We start from the raw sequence: 25,147 nt of genomic DNA on the forward strand, positions 1-25,147 counted from the left end.
CTGAGGAATATTGTTTTTTTGCTCCAAAACCGCTAAAGGAAACAAGGAGGAGATGCAGCCTGTTTGATAGCAGTGTTGGATTTGTGCGATTCTCAGATTTTTTTTAAGTGAAAACACATCACTGTGTACAGGGGGAGAAGAAAAGAGCAAAAAATTACAGAATGATTTAGCAAAATCTAAAAGTGTTTTGTTTATTTATTTTGGTATTATATAATCTTTATTTAATAATTTGTGTGTTTTCTTTTGATATGTTGGTAATATTTGCTGACTTATGATTAATAGAGGTAGGAAATTTTCTTAAATTCCATAAAAATCACCAACTTGCACTCGGTAAGTGACTTTTCATTTGAAAAAATCGCTAAAAAATGGCAAGGTGTTTGTACTAATGCATAAGTATCTGAAATGTTATCATCCCTTCCCTCTAATTATACTTTCTTGTGCAGCCGAGGTTCAGTAATGAACTACAAAAAAAAAAAAAAGAAAAAAAAAAGAAAAAAAAAAGAAAAAACTCTTCTGCAACAAAATAGGCAGTAATTCAATATTTAATACATCAAGACTATAATGGAGTATTTGGAGTATAATGGAGACTATAATGGAGTTTTTTTCCCCTTCTGCATATTCTAACTCTTATTCAGCATCTTACCCTTTTTCTGGAATAAAATTACTATTAGTTTCGTCATTTCAACTTTCTGATGACATCCTGAATTTTAAATTGTACAGAGAATATCTCTAGAAAACTCTGTAGTTGCAGTCTGACCCAGAAGCAAGTATTGTTCCTTTAAAATATTGTCGGTGTGATTGTCACATTACTATGGTCTTGTCTCACCTTTTTTAATCTTTTACTATGTTGATATGTACATTGTGTCAGTCATTCATAAACCCATATTCATCCTCATGATGATACAGGATGAGAATGACAGCAGTTTCCACCAGTTCTGTCTAAATGGTCAAGTTACTAAGCTTTTGGCTTTGTATAAGACAACGAATTTTACTAGTATACAGTCAAAAGTCTTTAATCGGGACTTCGGTTTTTCCGGATTATAGATCATCAATTTAAATCTGGTATGATGGCATGCAGAAATTATAAAATTAAAAATATGAAACCGTAATTTATGAAATAAAGAGCACTTATGATCTAAAGGGTATCAAAATTACCAAAAAAAAAAAAAAGCTTTATATTTATTTGTTTACTTTATTAAACGTTTTTTTCAACACACGCATGCATAAAGCATACATTACGCATAGTCGAAATTAGAAAATTGCAACCAGAAAACTATTTGATGTGTATTTGTGATATTTATAATGACGAGGAATTTGATTTAAATCATATCAAAGACAGAGTACATTGAGATGAAATACTACATTTAGTAAGGAATTATAAGCCGAATAAAATAACAACATCTGCTCTGAAGATGAGGATAGTGCTGACAGATCAACTTCCAGTTCATTGCACGCCGCGACATCCCCCCTCGCAGAACAGCGTTGTCGTCAGTGGCGTTAAAGGGCAAGGCATATTTTGCTTCCCTTAAAAAAAGCTAAGACTAATATAAATAAAATTCATGCTTTATTCCGTAAATTAAAATAAAATAAGCTAATACTGTAGCCTTTACATTTAAAATCATTGAGTGAAAGAAAACTAGCATAATATTAACTCATAATAAGACAAATTCACCTCCAGTAGAACGGTGCATCAAAACACTTGGGTACCTGGGCCGAAGGTCTTACCCCTTGTAGAACAATTAGACGTATCAAATTATGCCAGAAAATAACCAGTCCATTTCTGTAATGGTGTAGATGCATAAATCGTAATAAGTGCATAAATAGTTACGTAAGGTTAGGTGACTGAGAATCTAAGATGAGAAACAATTAGCATTTAAGATTGTAAGCATGCTAATAAAAGCTGTCAAACTGGTGAGTAAGTCCTCTCTGTAGCGAAAGTCCTGTGTGTGAGTAGAAGCTGTTCATTCGACAGAGCCAGTTACGTAGGAGGTCCTCCTCCCAGAAACTGACCCTGCTCGATGCTGCTTGAAAAAACTGATAAGCTGGTGCATAGAATAAGTAAAGAAAGTATTGAAAATATTTAGTAGATCGTAAATTTACTGCATTTCATGAAAAGCAAAATCCTTAATGTCCTTCGTCAGCAATCTTCACTAAATACATCACGGCTTTAAAGCCGGACGATAATTTATTTGCGACAGTTTTCACTTTATTGATGTTTTCAATAAGTTCGATGATTCTGCCAAAGAATTCCTGGATTTTGTCATCACGTAACCAGTTAAGGGCATCTCCTGCTTCTGTTGGGACTTGATGCAGTTTCTTTTCAACTTTTCACTATACTAACCCTTCGGGGGTGTGGGTTTGCTTCCTTCATCGTTTTTTGTGAGTGGCGGAAATTCTGCATTCTTAGTAGGGAATTCTGTCAGCTTGCGTGGGGCTATTTTTCTTTCAAATTTTTTCTTGTACTCTTCGCATCCACGATAGCTGCAGACGTGGTTTTTTCCACAAAATAAACAGGTGGGGGTTCCATCTTGCTTCTTAGGGCAGGTATTGCTTCGATGTTTATCTCCGCATTTGCAACATCTAACTTCGTTCGTGCATAAATGTTGGGAGTGCCCTCACTCCTGACATCTAAAGCACTGTATCGAACGTTTCCTGGGGCTGTACTTCTCTATTCGTATGTTGACGCTAAACATGCAGTTTAACTGATGGATTGCATAAACTTTGTATGGTGTCTCTTCATGAGTCATAATTTCTCAAGTTGATTTCATTTTCAGGAAACAGGTTGGGAGAGCATTAGAATTTCAAATCAAAACTTCAAGATTTCACAGAACACAGAAATAACATTTATTAACGATAAACTTAATGATATAGTATATTACTTCCGCCTATAGCAGCCATGAAAACATAATCAAGCATCAAAAGGGTATGACATGCTTCATTCTTCATGTTCAAGAGTCAAGTGAAATATTTTTCATCGGCGCGCTTCAAGAGCGCCACCTATTTACTGAAAAGACGGTACAACCTTCATCATTTCTCTTGAGTTCAATTAGCCAAATAAGTAATTTTTCAGAATTGAATTTTTTGCTGCGGCAGAACTGTTTAACCTTTGTGACTGGAAATTTTCGTCTGACTAGGTCATTAAACATTGCTTCCTCGGTGACTTTCTCTGGTAGATTCTTCAGGTTAACCTTTAGCGGTTTTTCTTTTTCTGTCAGGTACGTATGAAACGGTATTTCATTTTCCTTCAAAACTTTCTTAGCATTTTTGTAATCATCCATGTTTTTCGTATTTACATAAATTAACTTCAGTTTTATGCTCGCATCTATTTCCTCATTGCATATCTCATTTAGGTCACGTTCAACAATTAGCTAGTCTATTAATTCTTGCTTGAAAACAACAGGGGGTGGAATTTCAGCTTTGGGGTCACTATCCAGCTCCTTCTGAATTTCATCCAATTTATCAAATCTATTTTCACAGGGAATTTCGATCTGTGTAGGCTCTGGTAAATTCTTCGCTGTCTTTATTGGAGATTTCCCTGCATTTTCCTTCGGCTTTTCATTTTCTCTCTGTTGAGCATTTTCAGCTGAGTTAGTCTCTGATGCTGCTGAGGTGGAGCTTCCTTCAGTTATGCGACTCATGAGTTCTGCCATACCTTGAGCACGTATCATCTTCATTATTTGTTCTTGAATGTCATTCGGAGATTCAGAAATCCTATCTTGAGTGACATCAAGCTTGGATGAGGTCTTCACTTTCTTGTTCTTGGCTTTTCCTCTTAGGTGACTTAATAAAATCTTCTCTTCGGAGTGGAAATTGCATAGATTTACTAGAAATCATAGACCAGTCAGATTTCATATCATCAGAAGAAGAATTGCCTCGTGTTCTAAAAAAGGACATTTGAATGACTGAAAATATACTAGAAGGCAAATTACAGAATATGAGTAATTTATTTTTAAGCAGTGTTTGTCTTCTCGAATGCCCACCAGTGGCCGAGCGGTAAAGTCGCTGAACACTGGTAGTTCAGTCCGAGGTTCGAATCCCGCGAACGGGCTGGCTGCATGGGCGTTTTCGTGGTTTTCCCCATGTGTAACGTGTATATGAGCCAGTTTCCCTTAGAAAGTCCTCCACGAAGGCATCCCTCCCCTTAGGCAGATAGCCCTTGTGTGCTTTGCCATAATTAAATACACAATACACACGTCTTCTCGAATATTGAGAAGAATATGAAGATTTATTACTTCTCAACTTTTTTGTGGTTATTAATTTTTATGAATTCAACAAATATAGTGAAAGCTTTGGCAACCTTATACCAAGTAATATTGGGTAAATCTACTTCCATGTTACTCTTCTCTTCTTTTGGTACCTTGTAATTTTCCACAATAGGCTGAATTTTTGGCTTGTGTAACTAGAGAATTGGGTACTGCTTTGTTATAGTGGCCTCCAACCATATTTGGCAACTTTAGATTTGCACCAAGATCTCGGCTATAATTTCGCCAAGCTCGTGAAGTGTGAATGTAATAATATACACAATATATAATAATCACATAGTTTCTTAAGAATATTTTTAAGACTCCTTATCATTATTATTTTATCATATGTAATTGTTCCAGTCACCTGCAGCACTTTCACACATATTAAGCTGTTTGTTACACCATTTCCACCATATTAAACTGTTTGTACCATTCCTCTGCCCCAAAATACTTAAATCTAATAGCAGTGACGAATGATATTCTGTAACCAATTTCCAACATAGAGGTCCTTCTCTCTCTTTTTTTTTTTTTTCAATTTTTAACCTTTCCCTTCCAAGTGGTTTCATCGTTAACATAAAGTTTCATGTTGAGGCCGTTTTCACATATTCGTTTGTCAGGTAAAAAACATCTTTCTAAAAAAAAATTATGGCATACACCTCATTACTTAGTAAATTAAAGATTGTTGATGCCATATTCACACAAAATAAAGCAGTGAATGTAGTTTTAAATAAACAGTTCGAATTTGAAAATTTCATCAAAAATTAGCAATAAGAAATGCAGTATGGTGTTAATATATGATTACATGGCGAGGTTTAAGAACACGCAGCCAGATTTTGGCGAGATATCTTGGTTGATTAGCAATTCAATCTCAGGGGGGCACTATGACAAAGAAGTATTGAGAACTGTTCAACTGCACATTTTGGATTCAGAGGATTAATCCTAAGACTATCAGTATATTTTTGCTTTTGTCTACAGAATTTTCCTGCTTAACTTTCTCTTGTATGATGCTTGCTCGAAAGACAAACTTTTCAATATAGGTTATTAAATACAGTCATTAATTCGGACACCCATAATCCGGAATGATCTATAATCTGGACCTCAAAGCTACAAACTTTCTGTGCATGCGCGTAAGACCTTTACGGCTGTGAATATGCGTGTGCGCAAAATACGTTTACGAATGCGCGTTTAATGTATAACGGACGGTATAAGCTAAGCTAAAATTATCTAATTCAGTTAATGTTGCAGATTGCGTTGTTCCTTAATCTTCGAATTGGATTCGGCTTATTATTTTTTGCAGACTGTTAGAGCAATTTTATAAAAGTAAGCTTGAACTTTCGATTATGTCAAATAGAATTTCTGATATCTATTTACTAATATGTAAAGGATCTACAAATCGAAAGTATGTTTCGAAGTCCATTAAACAAAAAGTGGAATTGCTGCAAAAAATGGATAAAGGCATATTTTTTGTTTATCTAAATTTAACATTTGTTTATCTTTAACGCCGCAGCGCACAATGAATTGGCAGTTGATCTGTCAGCACTATTCTTATCTTCAGGGCAGATGTTTTTATTTTATTTGACTTATAATTCCTCACTAAATGTAGTATTTCATCTCGATGTACTCCATCTTTGATATGATTTAAATCAAATTCCTCGTCATTATAATTCGCTTCCGATAGCGCAGAAAGTGACAGAGGTTATTGAAAACGAAAAACTTTCGGTTGACAAATTAGTCGGTATTCTCGACACAGCAATTATAGGACTTGCACAGCGGAACTTTGTAACTGAAAAAGAAATTATGTCTGTTTATAGAATTAAAGAGAATGTATTATCACATAAAAAACGAAGCAACTTAAACAACTTACATTGAAAGAAATGTTTAATAAAGTAAACAAATAAATATTAACGTTTTTTTTTTTTTTGTAAATTTTGATACCCTTTAGATCATAATTGCTCATTATTTCATAAATTGCAGTTTCATATTTTTAATTTTATAATTTCTGCATGCCATCTTATCAGATTTAAACTGATGATCTATAATCTGGAAAAATCGATAATCCGGAATCGCCGAAGTCCCGACGAGTCCGGATTAACGACTTTTGACTGTAGATAAAAGGTGAGGGAAGTAATTACAAATATTCTTTCAAAATCTGATTTGAGGGCTATTCCTCATGAGTGTATGATCAATATTTAATTTTCCTAGGAGATACAGCAAAAAGCACTATTCCTAATGTTGTTTCTATCATTCTTTTGAATTTTAAAATAATCTTATTTTAAGAATCCCATCCATATTGCTATTATTTTCTGTTTCCTTTATTAATAAATTTGCTGTTTATGCTGATCAATAAATCTTTTAGGATTAACCCATTTAGAGTCTGAAATTTTCTAATCTGCTCTTCTTCTCAGGCTAGACTAGGCAACTCAAAAATTTTTGCTGTTTGTGATTACACAAAATACAGACATACAGTACATGGTACTCAGCATTAGTTCTCAAAGCCATCAGCTCCAGCATCCTTGGCTATTGCTCCTGAAGCTCAGCAATGCCCTAGCGTTGAAACTTGCAGGATTTGAAAGTAAGAAACCCTCTGATTGCATGTTGTAAGTCTCGTCATCAAAGCATTTCCCATGAATGGAACAGGTGGGAATTTTTAGGCATTAAACCCAGAGAGCACAATATCTCCAAGTCAAATCACTGAATGGTATCCTTGTCATCATCACCATGTGTGGTCTCCCTTTGTCATGGTAAAGCATGTATTTGCAGATTAACCAGGACTTGCTCCATTCTGCTGCAGTGCATGTTGTGCCAATTGTAACTTCTGGGATATAGGTTCTTAATGCTAGTATGTGTTGATGGTAATGCTGAACCACCTGGTGGCTAGTACAGTCAAAAGTCATTAATTCGGACACCCATAATCCGGACCTCAAAGCTAAAAACTTTCTGCACATGCGCCGTGTTGGCACATGTGCACAGCCGTTTTACGCGTGTGCGTAAGACCTTCACTACTGCGCATGTGCAGAATACGTTTTCGCCTGCACGTTTAATGTATAAAGGACGGTGTAAGCTAAAATTATCTAATTATATATTTCAGTTAATGTTAATGATTGCGTTGTTCCTTAAACTTCGAATTGGATCCCGCTTATTATTTTTTGCAGACTGTAAGAGCAATTTTATAAAAGTAAACTTGAACTTTCGATTATGTCAAATAGAATTTCCGATGCTGGAACTTCCAAAGGATCTACAAAACGAAAGTATGTTTCGATGTCCAACAAACAAAAAGTGGAATTGCTGCAAAAAATGGATAAAGACATGAAGAATGTGACAGAGAGATTAGTGAAAATGAAAAAATTTCGATTCACAAGTTAGTCGGTATTCTCGGCACAGCAATTAACGGGACTTGAACAGCGGAACTTTGTAACTGAACAAGAAATTATGTCTGTTTATAGAATTAAAGAGAAAGAATTATCACATAAAACGAAGGAACTTAAACAACTTACATTGAAAGAAATGTTTAATAAAGTAAACAAATAAATATTAACGTTTTTTTTTTTTTTGTAAATTTTGATACCCTTTAGATCATAATTGCTCATTATTTCATAAATTGCGGTTTCATATTTTTAATTTTATAATTTCTGCATGCCATCTTATCAGATTTAAACTGATGATCTATAATCTGGAAAAATCGATAATCCGGAATCGCCGAAGTCCCGACGAGTCCGGATAACGGCTTTTGACTGTAGATAAAAGGTGAGGGAAGAAATTACAAATATTCTTTCAAAATCTGATTTGAGGGCTATTCCTCATGAGTGTATGATCAATATTTAATTTTCCTAAGAGATACAGCAAAAAGCACTATTCCTAATGTTGTTTCTATCATTCTTTTGAATTTTAAAATAATCTTATTTTAAGAATCCCATCTATATTACTATTATTTTCTGCTTCCTTTATTAATAAATTTGCTGTTTATGCTGATCAATAAATCTTTTAGGATTAACCCATTTAGAGTTTGAAATTTTCTAATCTGCTCTTCTTCTCAGGCATAGACTAGGCAACTCAAAAATTTTTGCTGTTTGTGATTACACAAAATACAGACATACAGTACATGGTACTCAGCATTAGTTCTCAAAGCCATCAGCTCCAGCATCCTTGGCTATTGCTCCTGAAGCTCAGCAATGCCCTAGCGATGAAACTTGCAGGATTTGAAAGTAAGAAACCCTCTGATTGCATGTCGTAAGTCTCATCATCAAAGCATTTCCCATGAATGGAACAGGTGGTAATTTTTAGGCATTAGACCCAGTGAGCACAATATCTCCAAGTCAAATCACTGAATGGTATTCTTGTCATCATCACCATGTGTGGTCTCCCTTTGTCATGGTAAAGCATGTATTTGCAGATTAACCAGGACTTGCTCCATTCTGCTGCAGTGCATGTTGTGCCAATTGTAACTTCTGGGATATAGGTTCTTAATGCTAGTATGTTTTGATGGTAATGCTGAACCACCTGGTGGTTAGTACAGTCAAAAGTCATTAATTCGGACACCCATAATCCGGAATGATCTATAATCTGGACCTCAAAGCTAAAAACTTTCTGCGCATGCGCCGTGTTGGCACATGCGCACAGCCGTTTTACGCGTGTGCATAAGACCTTCACTACTGCGCATGTGCAGAATACGTTTTCGCCTGCACGTTTAATGTATAAAGGACGGTGTAAGCTAAAATTATCTAATTATATATTTCAGTTAATGTTAATGATTGTGTTGTTCCTTAAACTTCGAATTGGATCCCGCTTATTATTTTTTGCAGACTGTAAGAGCAATTTTATAAAAGTAAACTTGAACTTTCGATTATGTCAAATAGAATTTCCGATGCTGGAACTTCCAAAGGATCTACAAAACGAAAGTATGTTTCGATGTCCAACAAACAAAAAGTGGAATTGCTGCAAAAAATGGATAAAGACATGAAGAATGTGACAGAGAGATTAGTGAAAATGAAAAAATTTCGATTCACAAGTTAGTCGGTATTCTCGGCACAGCAATTAACGGGACTTGAACAGCGGAACTTTGTAACTGAACAAGAAATTATGTCTGTTTATAGAATTAAAGAGAAAGAATTATCACATAAAACGAAGGAACTTAAACAACTTACATTGAAAGAAATGTTTAATAAAGTAAACAAATAAATATTAACGTTTTTTTTTTTTTTGTAAATTTTGATACCCTTTAGATCATAATTGCTCATTATTTCATAAATTGCGGTTTCATATTTTTAATTTTATAATTTCTGCATGCCATCTTATCAGATTTAAACTGATGATCTATAATCTGGAAAAATCGATAATCCGGAATCGCCGAAGTCCCGACGAGTCCGGATAACGGCTTTTGACTGTAGATAAAAGGTGAGGGAAGAAATTACAAATATTCTTTCAAAATCTGATTTGAGGGCTATTCCTCATGAGTGTATGATCAATATTTAATTTTCCTAAGAGATACAGCAAAAAGCACTATTCCTAATGTTGTTTCTATCATTCTTTTGAATTTTAAAATAATCTTATTTTAAGAATCCCATCTATATTACTATTATTTTCTGCTTCCTTTATTAATAAATTTGCTGTTTATGCTGATCAATAAATCTTTTAGGATTAACCCATTTAGAGTTTGAAATTTTCTAATCTGCTCTTCTTCTCAGGCATAGACTAGGCAACTCAAAAATTTTTGCTGTTTGTGATTACACAAAATACAGACATACAGTACATGGTACTCAGCATTAGTTCTCAAAGCCATCAGCTCCAGCATCCTTGGCTATTGCTCCTGAAGCTCAGCAATGCCCTAGCGATGAAACTTGCAGGATTTGAAAGTAAGAAACCCTCTGATTGCATGTCGTAAGTCTCATCATCAAAGCATTTCCCATGAATGGAACAGGTGGTAATTTTTAGGCATTAGACCCAGTGAGCACAATATCTCCAAGTCAAATCACTGAATGGTATTCTTGTCATCATCACCATGTGTGGTCTCCCTTTGTCATGGTAAAGCATGTATTTGCAGATTAACCAGGACTTGCTCCATTCTGCTGCAGTGCATGTTGTGCCAATTGTAACTTCTGGGATATAGGTTCTTAATGCTAGTATGTTTTGATGGTAATGCTGAACCACCTGGTGGTTAGTACAGTCAAAAGTCATTAATTCGGACACCCATAATCCGGAATGATCTATAATCTGGACCTCAAAGCTAAAAACTTTCTGCGCATGCGCCGTGTTGGCACATGCGCACAGCCGTTTTACGCGTGTGCATAAGACCTTCACTACTGCGCATGTGCAGAATACGTTTTCGCCTGCACGTTTAATGTATAAAGGACGGTGTAAGCTAAAATTATCTAATTATATATTTCAGTTAATGTTAATGATTGTGTTGTTCCTTAAACTTCGAATTGGATCCCGCTTATTATTTTTTGCAGACTGTAAGAGCAATTTTATAAAAGTAAACTTGAACTTTCGATTATGTCAAATAGAATTTCCGATGCTGGAACTTCCAAAGGATCTACAAAACGAAAGTATGTTTCGATGTCCAACAAACAAAAAGTGGAATTGCTGCAAAAAATGGATAAAGACATGAAGAATGTGACAGAGAGATTAGTGAAAATGAAAAAATTTCGATTCACAAGTTAGTCGGTATTCTCGGCACAGCAATTAACGGGACTTGAACAGCGGAACTTTGTAACTGAACAAGAAATTATGTCTGTTTATAGAATTAAAGAGAAAGAATTATCACATAAAACGAAGGAACTTAAACAACTTACATTGAAAGAAATGTTTAATAAAGTAAACAAGTAAATATTAAGCTGTTTGTAAATTGTGATACCCTTTAGATCATAATTGCTCTTTATTTCATAAATTACGATTTCATATTTTTAATTTTAGAATTTCTGCATGCCATCTTACGAGATTTAAACTGATGATCTATAATCCGGAAAAATCGATAATCCGGAATCGCCGAAGTCCCGATGAGTCCGGATTAACGACTTTTGACTGTACATCATACATAAAGCATAATCTTATGAGTATAGAGGTAATCTTAAGGTGTGAAGCAGAGTCTCATGGTGACAATCAGTGGTATGTTTGGGGATTGTTAAATTATTGTATGCACTTTTCATCACTTGTGAGCACTTGACCAAATATGGGCATGTTGCAGTGCTGAGACTGCAGAAATGACAAACAGGCTCTGTCATGTTACTCCTTGTTGGCTGCTAACAAACAAAGGTACCCACTTCCTGAATTTGTTTTACTGCTCTCCTCTATGGTGGTCTTTGGGCCTAGTCATCCAACACTGTGGGGTTCATCACAAAAAGAACTCGGATCTCCTGACCTAACTTATGGAACTAGTCCTTGGCAGTGCATTCATTCACGACATCTTTCCCAAAGGCTTGTCATATTCAATGACTTGATACGACTGTTAACAGGCCCATCTTAAAGTCACACAAAAAAATAATTACAAATGAACAAGCTTAGATACTTCCATTTCTTTTCAACAATGTCACACAAAAAATAATTGCAAACGAGCAAGCTTAAATACCTCCATTTCTTTTCAACAATGGACGAGTTGAGCATTATACAGTCAAAAGTCATTAATCCGGACTCGTCGGGACTTCGGCGATTCCGGATTATAGATCATCAGTTTAAATCTGGTAAGATGGCATGCAGAAATTACAAAATTAAAAATATGAAACCGTAATTTATGAAATAAAGAACAATTATGATCTAAAGGGTATCAAAATTTACAAAAAGAAAAAGCTTAATATTTATTTGTTTACTTTATTAAACATTTCCTTCAATGTAAGTTGCTTCGTTTCATGTGATAATACTTTCTCTTTAATTCTATTAAACAGACATAATTTCTTGTTTAGTTACAAAGTTCCACTGTTCAAGTCCTATAATTGCTGTGTTGAGAATACCGACTAATTTGTCAATCGAAATGTTTTCGTTTTCAATAACCTCTGGGTCACTTTCTTCACTATCGGAAGCGAATTATAATGACGAGGAACTTGATTTAAATCATATCAAAGACGGAGTATATCGAGATGAAATACTACACTTAGTACGGAATTATAAACCAAATAAAATAAAAACATCTGAAGATAAGGATAGTGCTGGCAGATCAACTTCCAATCCGCAGCGTGAAATTGATAAACAGATTTCGGATTTCAAAACATACTTTCTCTTTGTAGATACAAATTACATATTAGTAAATATATATCAGAAATTCTATTTGACATAATCGAAAGTTCAAGCTTACTTTTATAAAATTGCTCTAACATTCTGCAAAAAATAATAAGCCGGATCCATTTCGAAGATTAAGGAACAACACAATCTGCAACATTAACTGAATTAGATAACTTTAGCTTAGCGTATAACTCCGTTACACATTAAACGCGCATGCACACAAACATATTCGCAGCTGTAAGGGTCTTATGCGCTCTCGTAAATGCCTGTGCGCATGCGTGAAAGCGACGCATGCGCAGAAAGTTTGTAGCTTTGAGGTCCGGATTATAGATCATTCCGGATTATGGGTGTCCGAATTAACGACTTTTGACTGTATTATTATTAGGGCAGGTCAGTGATTAAATCATCTTCCAGCACATGAGTTACTTTTTCCTCTCCGTGAGCACTTCATTAATTGGAACACTGAAAACTGCAAGAACTTTTTTAGTTACTTTATAGGTATATTTACAACAGTTACTGTCAGTGATAGATTCCAAAATTAATTACAAACTAAATAAGTTTGCAACTGAAATAAATCATAAAATTAGCTATCAAGTAGTAATAAATTAATATTTATATTTCAGTTTTAAAAATTGGTTCATGAAGCTGAAAAGTATTTTAGGAACCAGTTTTGCTGAACCGGCTGAATCCCACTGCTGCCTAAGCTGTGTTATAGTAATTGTTTCCTGAAATCCATATAATGCAAAATAAGTTTCAGCTATGTCTATACTGTCAAAGGTTATTCTGACATTTTCCTGGATGTGCCATTCTTATTGGTTGAATAATTTATATGTACCATAATATTGTCAGCTTTGTAATGTTCAAACAAAGTTAGAGATAACAAGTGTGCATTTTCTGTATGAAATAGCTATGATAATTGTTTCAACTCACATTTCTGCAATGAATAAAATTACATTTTTGACTTCAGTATAAAATAAGTGTAGTGGTGGAGAGCTGCATGTTCCAGGGGTACAAAGAATTTAAAATAAATAATTAAAAATTACATACACAACATTGGTGCACATACAAAACACATTTCCTGTGCATGCATTGATAACAGATTTGCCATGCATATTGTTTATGTCAATGTGTGAAGTACCGTATATAATCGCGTATAAGTCGAGATATTTTGGACAAAAAAAAAAGACTTCAAAGTGGGGGGGGGTCGACTTATACGCGGGGCCATAAAAAATGAAAAGAATCGGAAGTTCAAAAATTTCTTTGTATAATGCAGTTGTTTTCTTCCCGCACTCGAATTGGACGACTTATCAAATAAGTCTTCGTCTGTTGATCATTTTTTAAAGAAAAACTTTACCGAAAAACGTTTTGTTTCGATCAGGTGTGCTGGTTCACGCCCATGAAAAGGGATGGATGGATGGATGCTGATGGAACAGTCGATTGGCTTAAAAATGTGTGGGATAAAAGACCAGGAGCAGCTTTCAAAACACCTTCTCTTTTAACACTTTTCTGAAGAAGTGACAAAACACCTAAAAACGACTGTGACTGTAATTCCGAGAGGATTGACATCCGTCATTCAACCCCCTAGATGCCTGCCTCAATAAGCCCTTCAAAGTAAATGTTAGAAAGTATTGGGCAGAGTGGATTAGTTCCAGTTGAGCAACATTTACAAAGTGAGGCAACATTAAAAAGCCTGATATTACATTAATTGCTCAATGGGTTAAAGATGCTTGGAACGAAATACCCTCCGAAATGATTATAAAATCATTTAAAAAATGTTGTATTAGCAATGAACTAGACGGCACGGAAGATGATACTGTTTTTGAAAGCTAAAATGACAACGAAGGCTGTAGTAGTGATTGTAACAATACAGAGTTCGAGATTGAAAATATGGTATGATGACGAGTCAGTGACGACAGAAAAGTTCTATGAAATGTTTGGCGAATCTGACCATGAATCAGACGTTGAAGGATTTTGATTTTGTTTATTTACCAAGGTATTTTTTATCATATATTTGCTTTTTTTTCTCAGATGATTTTGAATAAATGTAGTACTTAAAAAATTTTTTTCGAAGTTTCTCGATAGATTTCGGAAGTGGGGGGTCGACTTATACGCGGGTTTCTTATTTTCTACGAATTTTTTATGTTGAAGTGGGGGTCGACTTATACGCGAGTATATACGGTATATGAGGAATTTGTGGATTGTTTGGAAATATTATCAAAATCATTTGATTTTAAAGAAGATCTGAGAACTTCAGAAATATAAATTATAAACCCATACTCTTTCAGTTTGAAGAATATGTGTAATGATGAAGAACTGAAAGAAATCTTTTAGAACTGTGTACAAATTGTGTTCTTGAAATGCAGATTGAAAGCAATACTCTGGAATAATATTGGTGTTTGCCATATGAATATATTCTGAGAATTTTGTGAAAAGGCACTAACTGTTCTCCCATTTATGATGATGTACTTATATGAATCTGGTATTTAGTGCCTTTTGTTAGTCAAAAGAAAATTAAAAAATTGCTTAGATGCACAAGCAAATATGTGAAATGCTATTGACAGCAAACTGCCACAATTCGAAAAACTTTTATGCAATAAACAGGAACAAAAAAGCCATTCATTTTTTTGAAAGATTTATGCAAATTTTCATTTTTGTTCATTAAAACTTTATTACACAATTTTGTTAACTGCTTGGGGGGTGGTAAGAGCATATTAAAATTTTCTTACAGCTGCTGTTCATGAAAAATGCTGGGATGCCGTGTTATGGTGTGCACATTAGCTTTGCATGTGATGTTCGTTCTAATTTGAATTCATATAAATTTTTCATCTCGTGAGGGCATGTTTTACACTTTTTGTTATTCAGCATATAAAAGCAAAGTTACATACAAATTAATTTTTAAATATCTAGGTAGACTACTTTATGAAACATGAATATATATAATAACTGATATATGTGCATCTGTAAAATTTAAATTAATGGCTGTATTATGTTGTTGGAAATATCTGAAACAGAAGTTTTGAATTTTCATGTTTTCTTAGATTATTCTGTGGTAAACTGAATAGAGTTATTTTATTAAAGACCTTGTTAATAAATAGAGTTTTGTGAATGATTATATAGTTTTCTGTGCTACGAAATATATTTTAAAAATTCAAATATGTTACAGGAATCTACATACTATATTATGTTGGATAGTATGTTATGTAAAATACCTTTTATAGATGATTTGTGGAAATTCCTATGTAAAGAAGTTGTCATAATACCATGAGTTAAAATAATCTTATGATAACATATGATAAATTAACCATACTGGAAATATAAATTGCTGTTTAAAATATTGAAAAACATACAATTAATTACATAGCATATTTTTTATTCTTTGTACAATCTATAGTGAATGCTCAAGATTCAAATTTGACATTTTCCATAAAACAATAATTCACATTTGTACAACTGTGCAACTTTTCATGGAAAAGAAAACAGTAACTTGAAAAAAAAAAAAAAAAGTTAATAAATTTTGTAGATTAAAGAGATATAATTTAATATAGAAATTTTGGTTGTTAAATTCTAAAATTATTCACAGTATTGGAAAGGAACAAGAAATATTGAGCTTGGATGTTAAAATTATGTTACTGATAATTAAAAAAGAAAAAATAAGAAATAATGAACTGTTATTTCAGGTACCATGTTTGCGCTAAAACTTTGGAGTTTTATATGGGTGTACCTATAAATATAAATAACGATGAACTGTCAAAAAAATTTTCATTTCCATTTAAGTTTTGTATCACATGTCCTTGCAAAAGATTTTTACAATATATTTCAGCATCTTTGTCCTCTCTAGCAATGCCTGCTTCTAGAAGCCATTCTATCAAGTCTGGCCCTATAAATGCATGACTATTGGAAGTGCCATTGAAAGTGATAATTTGTGCAATTTCCATTTTACATTTTTCATAATATAGCAACATAAACTCTTCACAAACTCTAGGTGAAGATGTAGATTCATTGTAGTAAAAATTCTCGTAATAATGTTTCAGTTTTAACCATTTTGCTTGTATTATATCTAAGAATCCTCTATCTAATCCAAAAACAAAAAAACATACAATTCCCCCACTGTAACTCATTATAATGTCTAGAAACTCAAGTTCTATATAGATGCCATTTATATCTTCTCTCATGAGTTTCCATACACAGACTGCTAAACTAAGTGTCATTGCTATACTCAGTGTAATTAACAGGGCTGTGTGTTTTAAAATTTGTTGGTCATCATACAATCCTATTTTTTCTTGTTGGTGAATATAGTTTGTTACTTCAATCGTACACAACCTTCTTCGTTCATTACTACACTGATAGCTTGAATCACACAGTCTTTGACTAATAGCATCAGAAATCAGATCTTCAGTTTCATCTGCAAAACTTTCACCTCTGTTTTTACCCAAGTCTTCAATGTCAGTACACATATTATTTAAAGTAGTATTAGGATTTGAAGAATGGTGAGGTGATGTATATTGTTGATATGAAGTTTGATTATACTTGTTTAGTCTCTTTCTGAAGCAAACATGCTGTGAAATAAGGCAAAGTATTGTGCTAAACAAACATATTAATGTTAAAATAAATGTCGAAAGAATCTGAATGAACCCTAACTGAAAGACTGGGTCATAAGGTGAGGATCCTTTTTTAATTAATAAAGCAGCTGCAATTGCATAGGGCAATATGTAACATATTACTATCGATAATGTTGAAATATGATTTTTTATTTGTAAAATATAACACAAACTTCTCCATCTTGCAAGAAGAAGTAGAACAGCAAGTAATACAGTGCACATTCGAGTTGCATATATACTGCCAGTGGTGATTATATACTGAGCATAGAACATTACTGTATGTTCTTGAGGTGAAAAAAATAATAGCAGGCCCCCAATTGCAGTTAAAGTTTGTGTAACAACAAGATGGAGTGTTACATTAAAATTTATGCTTTTCCAATGCCTTCCAAGTAAAAATAACACTAGCAACCACATGCAAGTAAATAAATTTGCACAACCCAAATAACTGATTGTTTGGCTTATGTAAAATGTTGTGTTTTTGATGCCCATTTGTGTAAGAGAAATTGCAGATGCTGAAGCAAACATCAGAGGGGCTGAAAATAGTGTGCTGCTAATGATGGTTTTTGTTATTATATCAACACATATTTCATACTGTGTAGCAAAAACATAAACAGTTGGTGCAGTTGGTATTGTTCCATATAAGAAGCCAAAACAACTAAAATCTTCTATCTCTCTGTCTGTGCTTCCCTCTAGCATAAGTGCTGAAAATTTCTGGAATAGAATAGGGGAAACTAAATTTTTCATGAGCACAAGAAGCACTACAGTCAAAGGAATTTGGTTTTCATATGTTTCACTCTTTTTAGACATTGTATACCCAACTAAAAGTAGAGCGGTGGCGGGGAAAGCAGAACTGAAAGCTTTTAAAATTGAGTTAAAAATTGGTAACATTTCTTGCCCATAAGTAACATTCCAAATTAAACCAGTTAGAGTCATAAGTACAACAGGATTCATAATAGTTCGTTTCAGGATGCTGAAAAAATGATATCTTCTTGAACCTTCACTATCATGCTTTTCAGTTTCTATTAAAAAGAATCCAATTGTGTTAAATATTAAGAGTTGAATAGGAGCTATTATATAAACATATGCTGGATATTTGGGATGTGTATTACCATACAGTGACATGAGAAGAGGATAACCAAGAGCAAAATCATTGCTTTGTGTTACAGCAATTGCAAAAATGCCAACTTTTCCTAGATGAGGAGGATGGGTTAATATTATAGCCATTAAAGAAACACAAGCAAAAATGCATGCTTTAGTAACAAAAACTGCTGCAATAAATTCCCATTTTACAGTTGTAAAAGCTGTAGTTGATATTTCAACAAATATCAAAGCAGGTAGAGATAAATACTGTACAAATTTTGATAATCCACTAGCTTCGTGACTACGTAAAACTTTCGTTCTTCCCAGCAGGTAACCTAAAAATATTATTCCAAAGCACTGCAGCAGAGCTGGGAGTAAAGTTTCGTCTACAGAAATTCTAGGTTTCATTTTTGAATAGTTCTCCAAATCCTGAAATACTCTTCAGCACATTTTAACCTGCATATAAAACTTATAATTAGTATTTCTGAATTTTCTACTTCAAAATGACATTATTAAAGTAATTCATACATAGAAAATACATTATTATCAAAACAATTACATACACACAACATACATACAATATCTTCTACAAAAGCAATGAAATTAAGCAGTGTCAACTTATAATAAAGAACTATGATTATTGAACTGATTGGGGTCAGAACTGGTTCAACCAACCAATTTTTATCAAATAAATAAATAAATAAATAAAATGCTATTGTAAACCTTTCTTTTAGTATTGAATGTTAGTATATTTTTAAACTTAAATATTAATGTATTTTCAAGTATCCTATTTTGACATTAAATTATATTTTTCAATTAAATAAAATAGAGTAGCCATAAATGCTGATTTTGCAAAATCAGCATAATCCATAGCTTACAGACATTAAAAAAAAAAAAAAAACTCTCTCTTCTGATGATGAAAGTTATAGTGAATTTTTTAGTTCTCATGATACTGATTCAGAAATCGAGATGCATTCTGAAAACAAAAATTAGAATGACATTTATTGCTTTATTGGAAAAGACAAAAAACCCAACGGTAAAAAGAAAGTCTAAAGCTGATGTTATAACTCCTGCTCATAATATTATTACTAAATTGCCTGGAAACATCGGTAAGGCAAAATATGTGTAGACTTCAAATGAATTGTAGGAAATTTTACTAAGTGAACAAATGTTGCTGAAAGTCGTCAGTTATACAAATATTTATATTGCATCTATTTCTAACAGCTTTCAAAGAGAGAGATGCCAATAACACAACTCTAACTGAAATTCGCACTTTTATAGGTCTTTTATATTTTTGTGACATAAGTCATCTCATGTAAATGTGCGGGATCTGCAGGCAATAGACGGAACTGGCTTGGAAATTTTCCACAAAACTATGTCCTACAAATGGTTTCTTTTTTATAAAGATGTTTGCTTTTAGATGACATAGGAACTCGTGTCGTCAAGAACGAATGAGATAAACTTGATCCTATAAGAGAGTTTTTTGAAGATTTTTTAATAACTGCCAGAAATATTACACTATCGGTGAGTTCATAACAATTAATGAAAAACTTTCGAGGAAATCTTCCGAGGAAGATGTTCTTTCAGGCAGTATATTCCTGATAAACCTGAATAATAATATAATGAATTCCTAATAAATTCTATATTAATATAATATGTTTTTCTATTCCTTTAAAAAATTTATTTCATAAAGAATATTATAGAAATTGAAATTAAAATTTTAATTTTTATAGTTTGCATTTTTTTTCTTTTTAAGTTTGATCATAAAATTTTGACATAAATGTGACACTTTTATCTGAAGCGTAAAATTGTTTTCTTCAAAAAACTGGAGCTGGGTCTTTTGGATCCAGGGCACGCGCTCCCATGTTAAATAGTGACATAGCTGCTTCTGGGAGGTTTTTCTCGCTGTGCAGTGACACCATTTCAAAACCATTTTAAATTTCCTTAAGAATGGAAGATTTAGGTTACTGAACTATTTACAATATGATTCTGATGTAAAATATATTAGTATTTAACTATTAAAGACATAAAGAAAAACCCTACAGCAACTAAACAACACACTATGAAAAACATTTAACTGCATTTACTCTATTACATGTAATACATGAAATCTGGTTTATATAGGAAAAAATAAGAATAATCTTAATATTAGAATTAACAACCATAGATCTTGCATTAAAAAAATTTTAAACGGCAAAAATAGTAATAGTTCCACTACCTAAGAACTTGAACATTTTAAAATTCATGACTATCAAAATAACTATCAAAATGTTAGGTAATTTAAAATTAAAATTAAACAAACATGTAAATACATAAAAAGATTTAGATAATATATAATAATTTAATAATATTACTATCAAAATTTTAGATATAGTACCTAATCTTAAAAATAGACTTTTTAAGGAATATCTATATGTTTTGCAGTTAAGAACGCTTTATCCCTATGGATTAAACTCTTGTATTAATAGTAAATCTGCCTTTTATGCTACCATTTATGAACAATTCAATATTTTTAGTAAAAAAACACAAAGAAGTACCAGAGGAAATAACAAAAAAGTTAAAACTTCTCTTAATCTAGTCAAATTTTACAGTCAAATTTTAAAGATTTATTTGAAGAACAACATTTCAAAAAAATATATTCTTAACTATCTTTATTCCTTTCCTCACAGACATTTTATTATTCAAAATTTTGTCAAAAATAAATTCAAAGGAAATAATCTCATTAAAGATTTGGTACTTGATTTCATAAAATTAAAATTCAACTGTGTTCCTTTCAAAAATAAAAAAATTCCTGTACTTCTAACTGTATCAATCAATTCCTGTAATAATTTCTAAAATTTGAGTTTGCTTCAAGTACAACAAGAAACTAAGTAGTTTTATTTCTAACCGTAATGAAGAAGATTCTGCAGCACCATGATTATGTGATGAAGAAAAATTTCTGGCATTTGTTGACGAAGAAAGAGCACAAGCATATTATAACAGGAAATCTGGACATTATTCAAGAACGAGAGATTGGACTGCTTATGAAAAAAGAACGAAGTTTAGACGTATTAAAAATTCATTAATGAACTACATTGCATAGAAAGTATTTCTACAGATATTGATAATTTCATCTTGAAAGTTAGTTCTCAACTTAGTTACCTTCAAATCTAAAGAATGGGAAAATGAAATAATTACTCAAAAAGAAAATTGAAAAAATTCAAGGATTTTAAGGAATCAAAAACTGGAAAAATTTACTTCTAAAATTTTCACAATTAAAAAAGCAATTTACCATAACTAAAATTGATAAAGCAAACAATAATTTCAGTATTTATGAAAACAATTCTACAATGATGTAATTGAAAATGAACTAAAAAAATCTGCTATTCTTTCTGCAAAAATAAAGAAAGAACTGTTATTAACAAAATATCTGCCTTTCACAAAAAAATGGAAAATTTCTTTCTTCACTACAAATAACTGATTTGCCAATCTTTATGCCTTACCAAAATTTCATAAAAGTCCTGTAAAATTTAGATTTATCGCTAACAGTACCAGAAATTTCAAGAAGAATTTTGATAATATTTTTACCAATCTACTTAGTAGTTTTTGAACAAGTTAAAGAAGACAAGAACTTCTGCTGGATTATTTAGTAGAACTTGAAAATCATTGAAGAAGTTAAAAATCTTAAAATTTACTATATTATGAATGTAGTAATGCTATGACTTTGAAAACCTCTACACGACCCTGCCACTCCAAGAACTCTAGCATAATAATCACTTGTAACATATCATAAAATAATTAAAAACAGTCTGTTATCGATATTAATTGCATGAATAATACTTAAAAGCAAAAAAACAGTAACGTATACTAACATTTACAAAGATACAATATGATAATATATGAATTTGAAAAAAAGTAACATACATACATCAAAGAATTATTTGTGCTGCCTTACCATTTCTTTCATACCACCATAAGTTATTCATGTGCATTAGAAGTTGGAATGCTAAATACACGTTCAATTATATTTGAATGTTTGAAATTACCTTTATTTATTATTTTTTTTAATATAAATGCTCATATGTGAATTATTTTTTTACTTTAACTTTTCCAAATTTCCTACTTCCTTTATTGTGGAAGGTTCATTAAAAATACTGTCACCTTTTACTTTGAAGTCAGTTTTGTTTATACATTTATAAATTCCGCAGCAATTTGTATAGTTGGAACATTATTTTTAAAATTAAATTTTAAACAAAATACATTTTTGAAATCGTACCAACTGTTTAAATATTTCATAAAATCCTTACTGGTTTCTTGTTTGAATTGTTTTATTTTCTGGAAAATTCAGAAAGCCTACTTAAATTCCAAAATCTTAAAAACACTCTTCACTGTGCTTTTCTTGGTATATATATATATCATTTTTAAGATCCGAAAAAACAGTATGTAATTTGCTGATATCAATGTCTTCTCCTTCAAGAATTAATATATATTTTATATATATGTATATATAAAATTTGCAAAAAGGAATGTAGAAAATATAGCATCAGTTCTGGTACAGATTTTTTTTTATCATCAATACCATTTTCATGATCTTGCCCAGTTTCCCAGATTGTAGGATCACTTTCTTTTTCTCCTTGATTTATAAAATAAAGGCTAATGGCAAGTGTATTTTTCTGAAACCTATCAATAGCTTTATACAAATATACCCATCTGGTAGAAATATGTTTCATTTTCATAATGCCTGATCTAGGAAATCGAAACAATTTCTTAGTGTTGGGATATTGCAGGTGTTTGATGAAAATTCACTATTTACTTATAATACTAAACATTTCACATCAAAAATTATTTTAATGCATATTTATGAGCAATATGGAGAACATGACAGTTACAATTAGCTTTTATTAAATTAATTATTTTTAATTTCATAAAAACTGAATATTTGTATTCAGAATTGACTGGTGCATTATCAGTTTCAAATGAGAAAATATTTTCAGATGATAACCCTCTTATTTTCATTTTTTGATTTTATATTAAAAATTTTGGTACTCTTCTGTTATCAGGACGGATTTATAAATGTATATATGTATGCATATGTGTGTGGATGTGTTCATGCATGTATATAAGCAAGTAGTGCATATGTTATGTGTCTATATATATATACACACACATACATTTCTGAATCCAGTCCCCAATAACAAAAGAGTACCAAAATTTCTTCAGAATTTTAATTTCATGTTTGTTTAAAGTCTGTTATAAGGTGGGTTTTATTTTCATGATTTATCATATTTTGCCATATATTTTATGGTTTTTTCCATGTGTAATATATTTACTAGTTTATCTTAGAAAGTCCTCCCTCTCCTTAGGCAGATAGCCCTTGAATGCTTTGCAATAATAAACCAAACTGTCCTCAGTTTTTTGTTTCAGGGAAAAAGGATGTTACTGGTTTTATTTGATAATTTATTAAAGACAAATAAAATATTATGAAAGATATTTTGAGCTTAAGGAGTGGTGGCACAGTTCTTTTAAAGTGTTAGTTAATAAAATTTAGCTGGGAGGTTATCAGTTATTCTCAAGTAAATAATTCATTTTTTTTTTTAATTTAAAGTATATAAGATAGCTTGTTAAGTAATCTGAAATAAAAGGTATAAAGATACATATTTAAATAACATTAAGTTTTCATAAAATCTATTACTCAGTGCCAAACTATAAGCAATATCATTAGATCATTGTTTGAAAAATTATGTGCCATGAGATACTTAATTGAATAGATCATGTGCTAAACTTATAAATCTGTGATTATTATTTTAAAAGAACATTAAGTACTTTTATTGTATATGCAATGATTGTCTATTCTGAAATCAAAATATTTTCGTCAATCTCATATAGTAAACAAAATTTGCTGTATAAAAAGTCGATTTAGTATTAATTTTGAAGAAAGCTGTAATTAATGAAGAAATATACTTACCCATTTAAAAATTTATTGTGCATGAAATTGAGCAGTTACATAATAATTAATCGCACTCGGCTTCGATGGCTCACCGCTCGATTTAATAACTTGTCCTACTTACTGCTATTATGTAATGACAGCTGTAGGTGAAATTCACGAGATGAAAATACATTCGCTGACAGGCCTTCCCTCTTCTTATAAGATATAAATTTAAATTAAATAATGATACATGAATAAAAATTGTTATTTTCAAACAATTCCGAAGCTTAAATAATATTTTCTATCCACGCCAGCCAATTATTTAGACAAAACGTTGTGTTGCAGTATCAGTATTTTGCAAAAAGGGCGACCGAGCCGGTCAAATTTTTTTTATACGCTACCCAAAATGGCAAATATATCTCTTTTCTTTTTCATGAGATTGTAGCCTATCGTTATATCCTATTAATAGGCACAAAATCTGTCACTTCCTATTCAAAATGAATTCAAGGTCAAAACGAATCATCATGTCTAGCGTTATCGTGAATCTCCAGACGACAGATGATATTGCGCGTATCCGCAGCGCGTAAGAAAGGGCCGTAAGGTGGGGTGTAGTATCAAAGAATCTTTAAGGGATTCTTTGGTAGTATGACGTCAATAATATATATATATATATATATATATATATATTTGTTTGTTTGTTTACCTTATACACCATACAATATAATTAAGCACTAAACAATATAACTGTGGACGGCATATGTAAAATATGCGAGGGCAAAGAAATATCTATCGTAAAATTATGTCTGATTGCAATTATTGCAAAATTGTTTACTGTGATAATTTTTACTACAATTTAGGTTGTCCGAGTTTAAATGAAAAATACAATTACTATTTTATTGTTAATCAAATAACTTATTATTAAGATTTGTTCTGTTAAGAAAATTAATTAGGTTGGAAATAAATATTTACAGTAGTCGTTTTGTATTTTGACATATTCTTTTCATAATCAATTCTGTTTATTTAATTAAAATAGTTTAAATTACTTAAGAAGTTATTATAATAGACTGCGAAGTTAGTGCAATTGTCTCTTTACTCAAATTCAAATCTCTGTA

General features: G+C 32.0%; 2 protein-coding genes across 3 annotated transcripts in view; one reads left to right on the forward strand and one right to left on the reverse strand.

Annotated features, from left to right (window-relative positions):
• The window catches only part of LOC118198722 (tether containing UBX domain for GLUT4), an 88,973-nt gene that overhangs the window by 12,568 nt on the left and 51,258 nt on the right, over nt 1–25,147 (forward strand). The gene's annotated exons all lie outside the window — the stretch shown is intronic.
• Nucleotides 15,802–24,618, reverse strand: LOC118203543 (lysosomal cholesterol signaling protein-like). Its single transcript, XM_035375827.2, has 2 exons — nt 24,075–24,618; nt 15,802–18,586 (listed from the first exon to the last, which is right to left on the reverse strand). Exon 2 carries the CDS (start codon nt 18,536–18,538, stop codon nt 16,160–16,162), a length of 2,379 nt encoding a protein of 792 aa, XP_035231718.1. The 5' UTR covers nt 18,539–18,586; nt 24,075–24,618; the 3' UTR covers nt 15,802–16,159.

This window comes from Stegodyphus dumicola, chromosome 6 (assembly GCF_044657685.1).
Source record: "Stegodyphus dumicola isolate Sdum_Otavi_A_Nest chromosome 6, ASM4465768v1".
Lineage (NCBI taxonomy): Eukaryota > Metazoa > Arthropoda > Arachnida > Araneae > Eresidae > Stegodyphus > Stegodyphus dumicola.

Excerpts from the sequence above, each read along its gene's own strand:
- LOC118203543 (XM_035375827.2), bottom strand. The coding sequence starts at position 18,538 with ATGAAACCTAGAATTTCTGTAGACGAAACTTTACTCCCAGCTCTGCTG.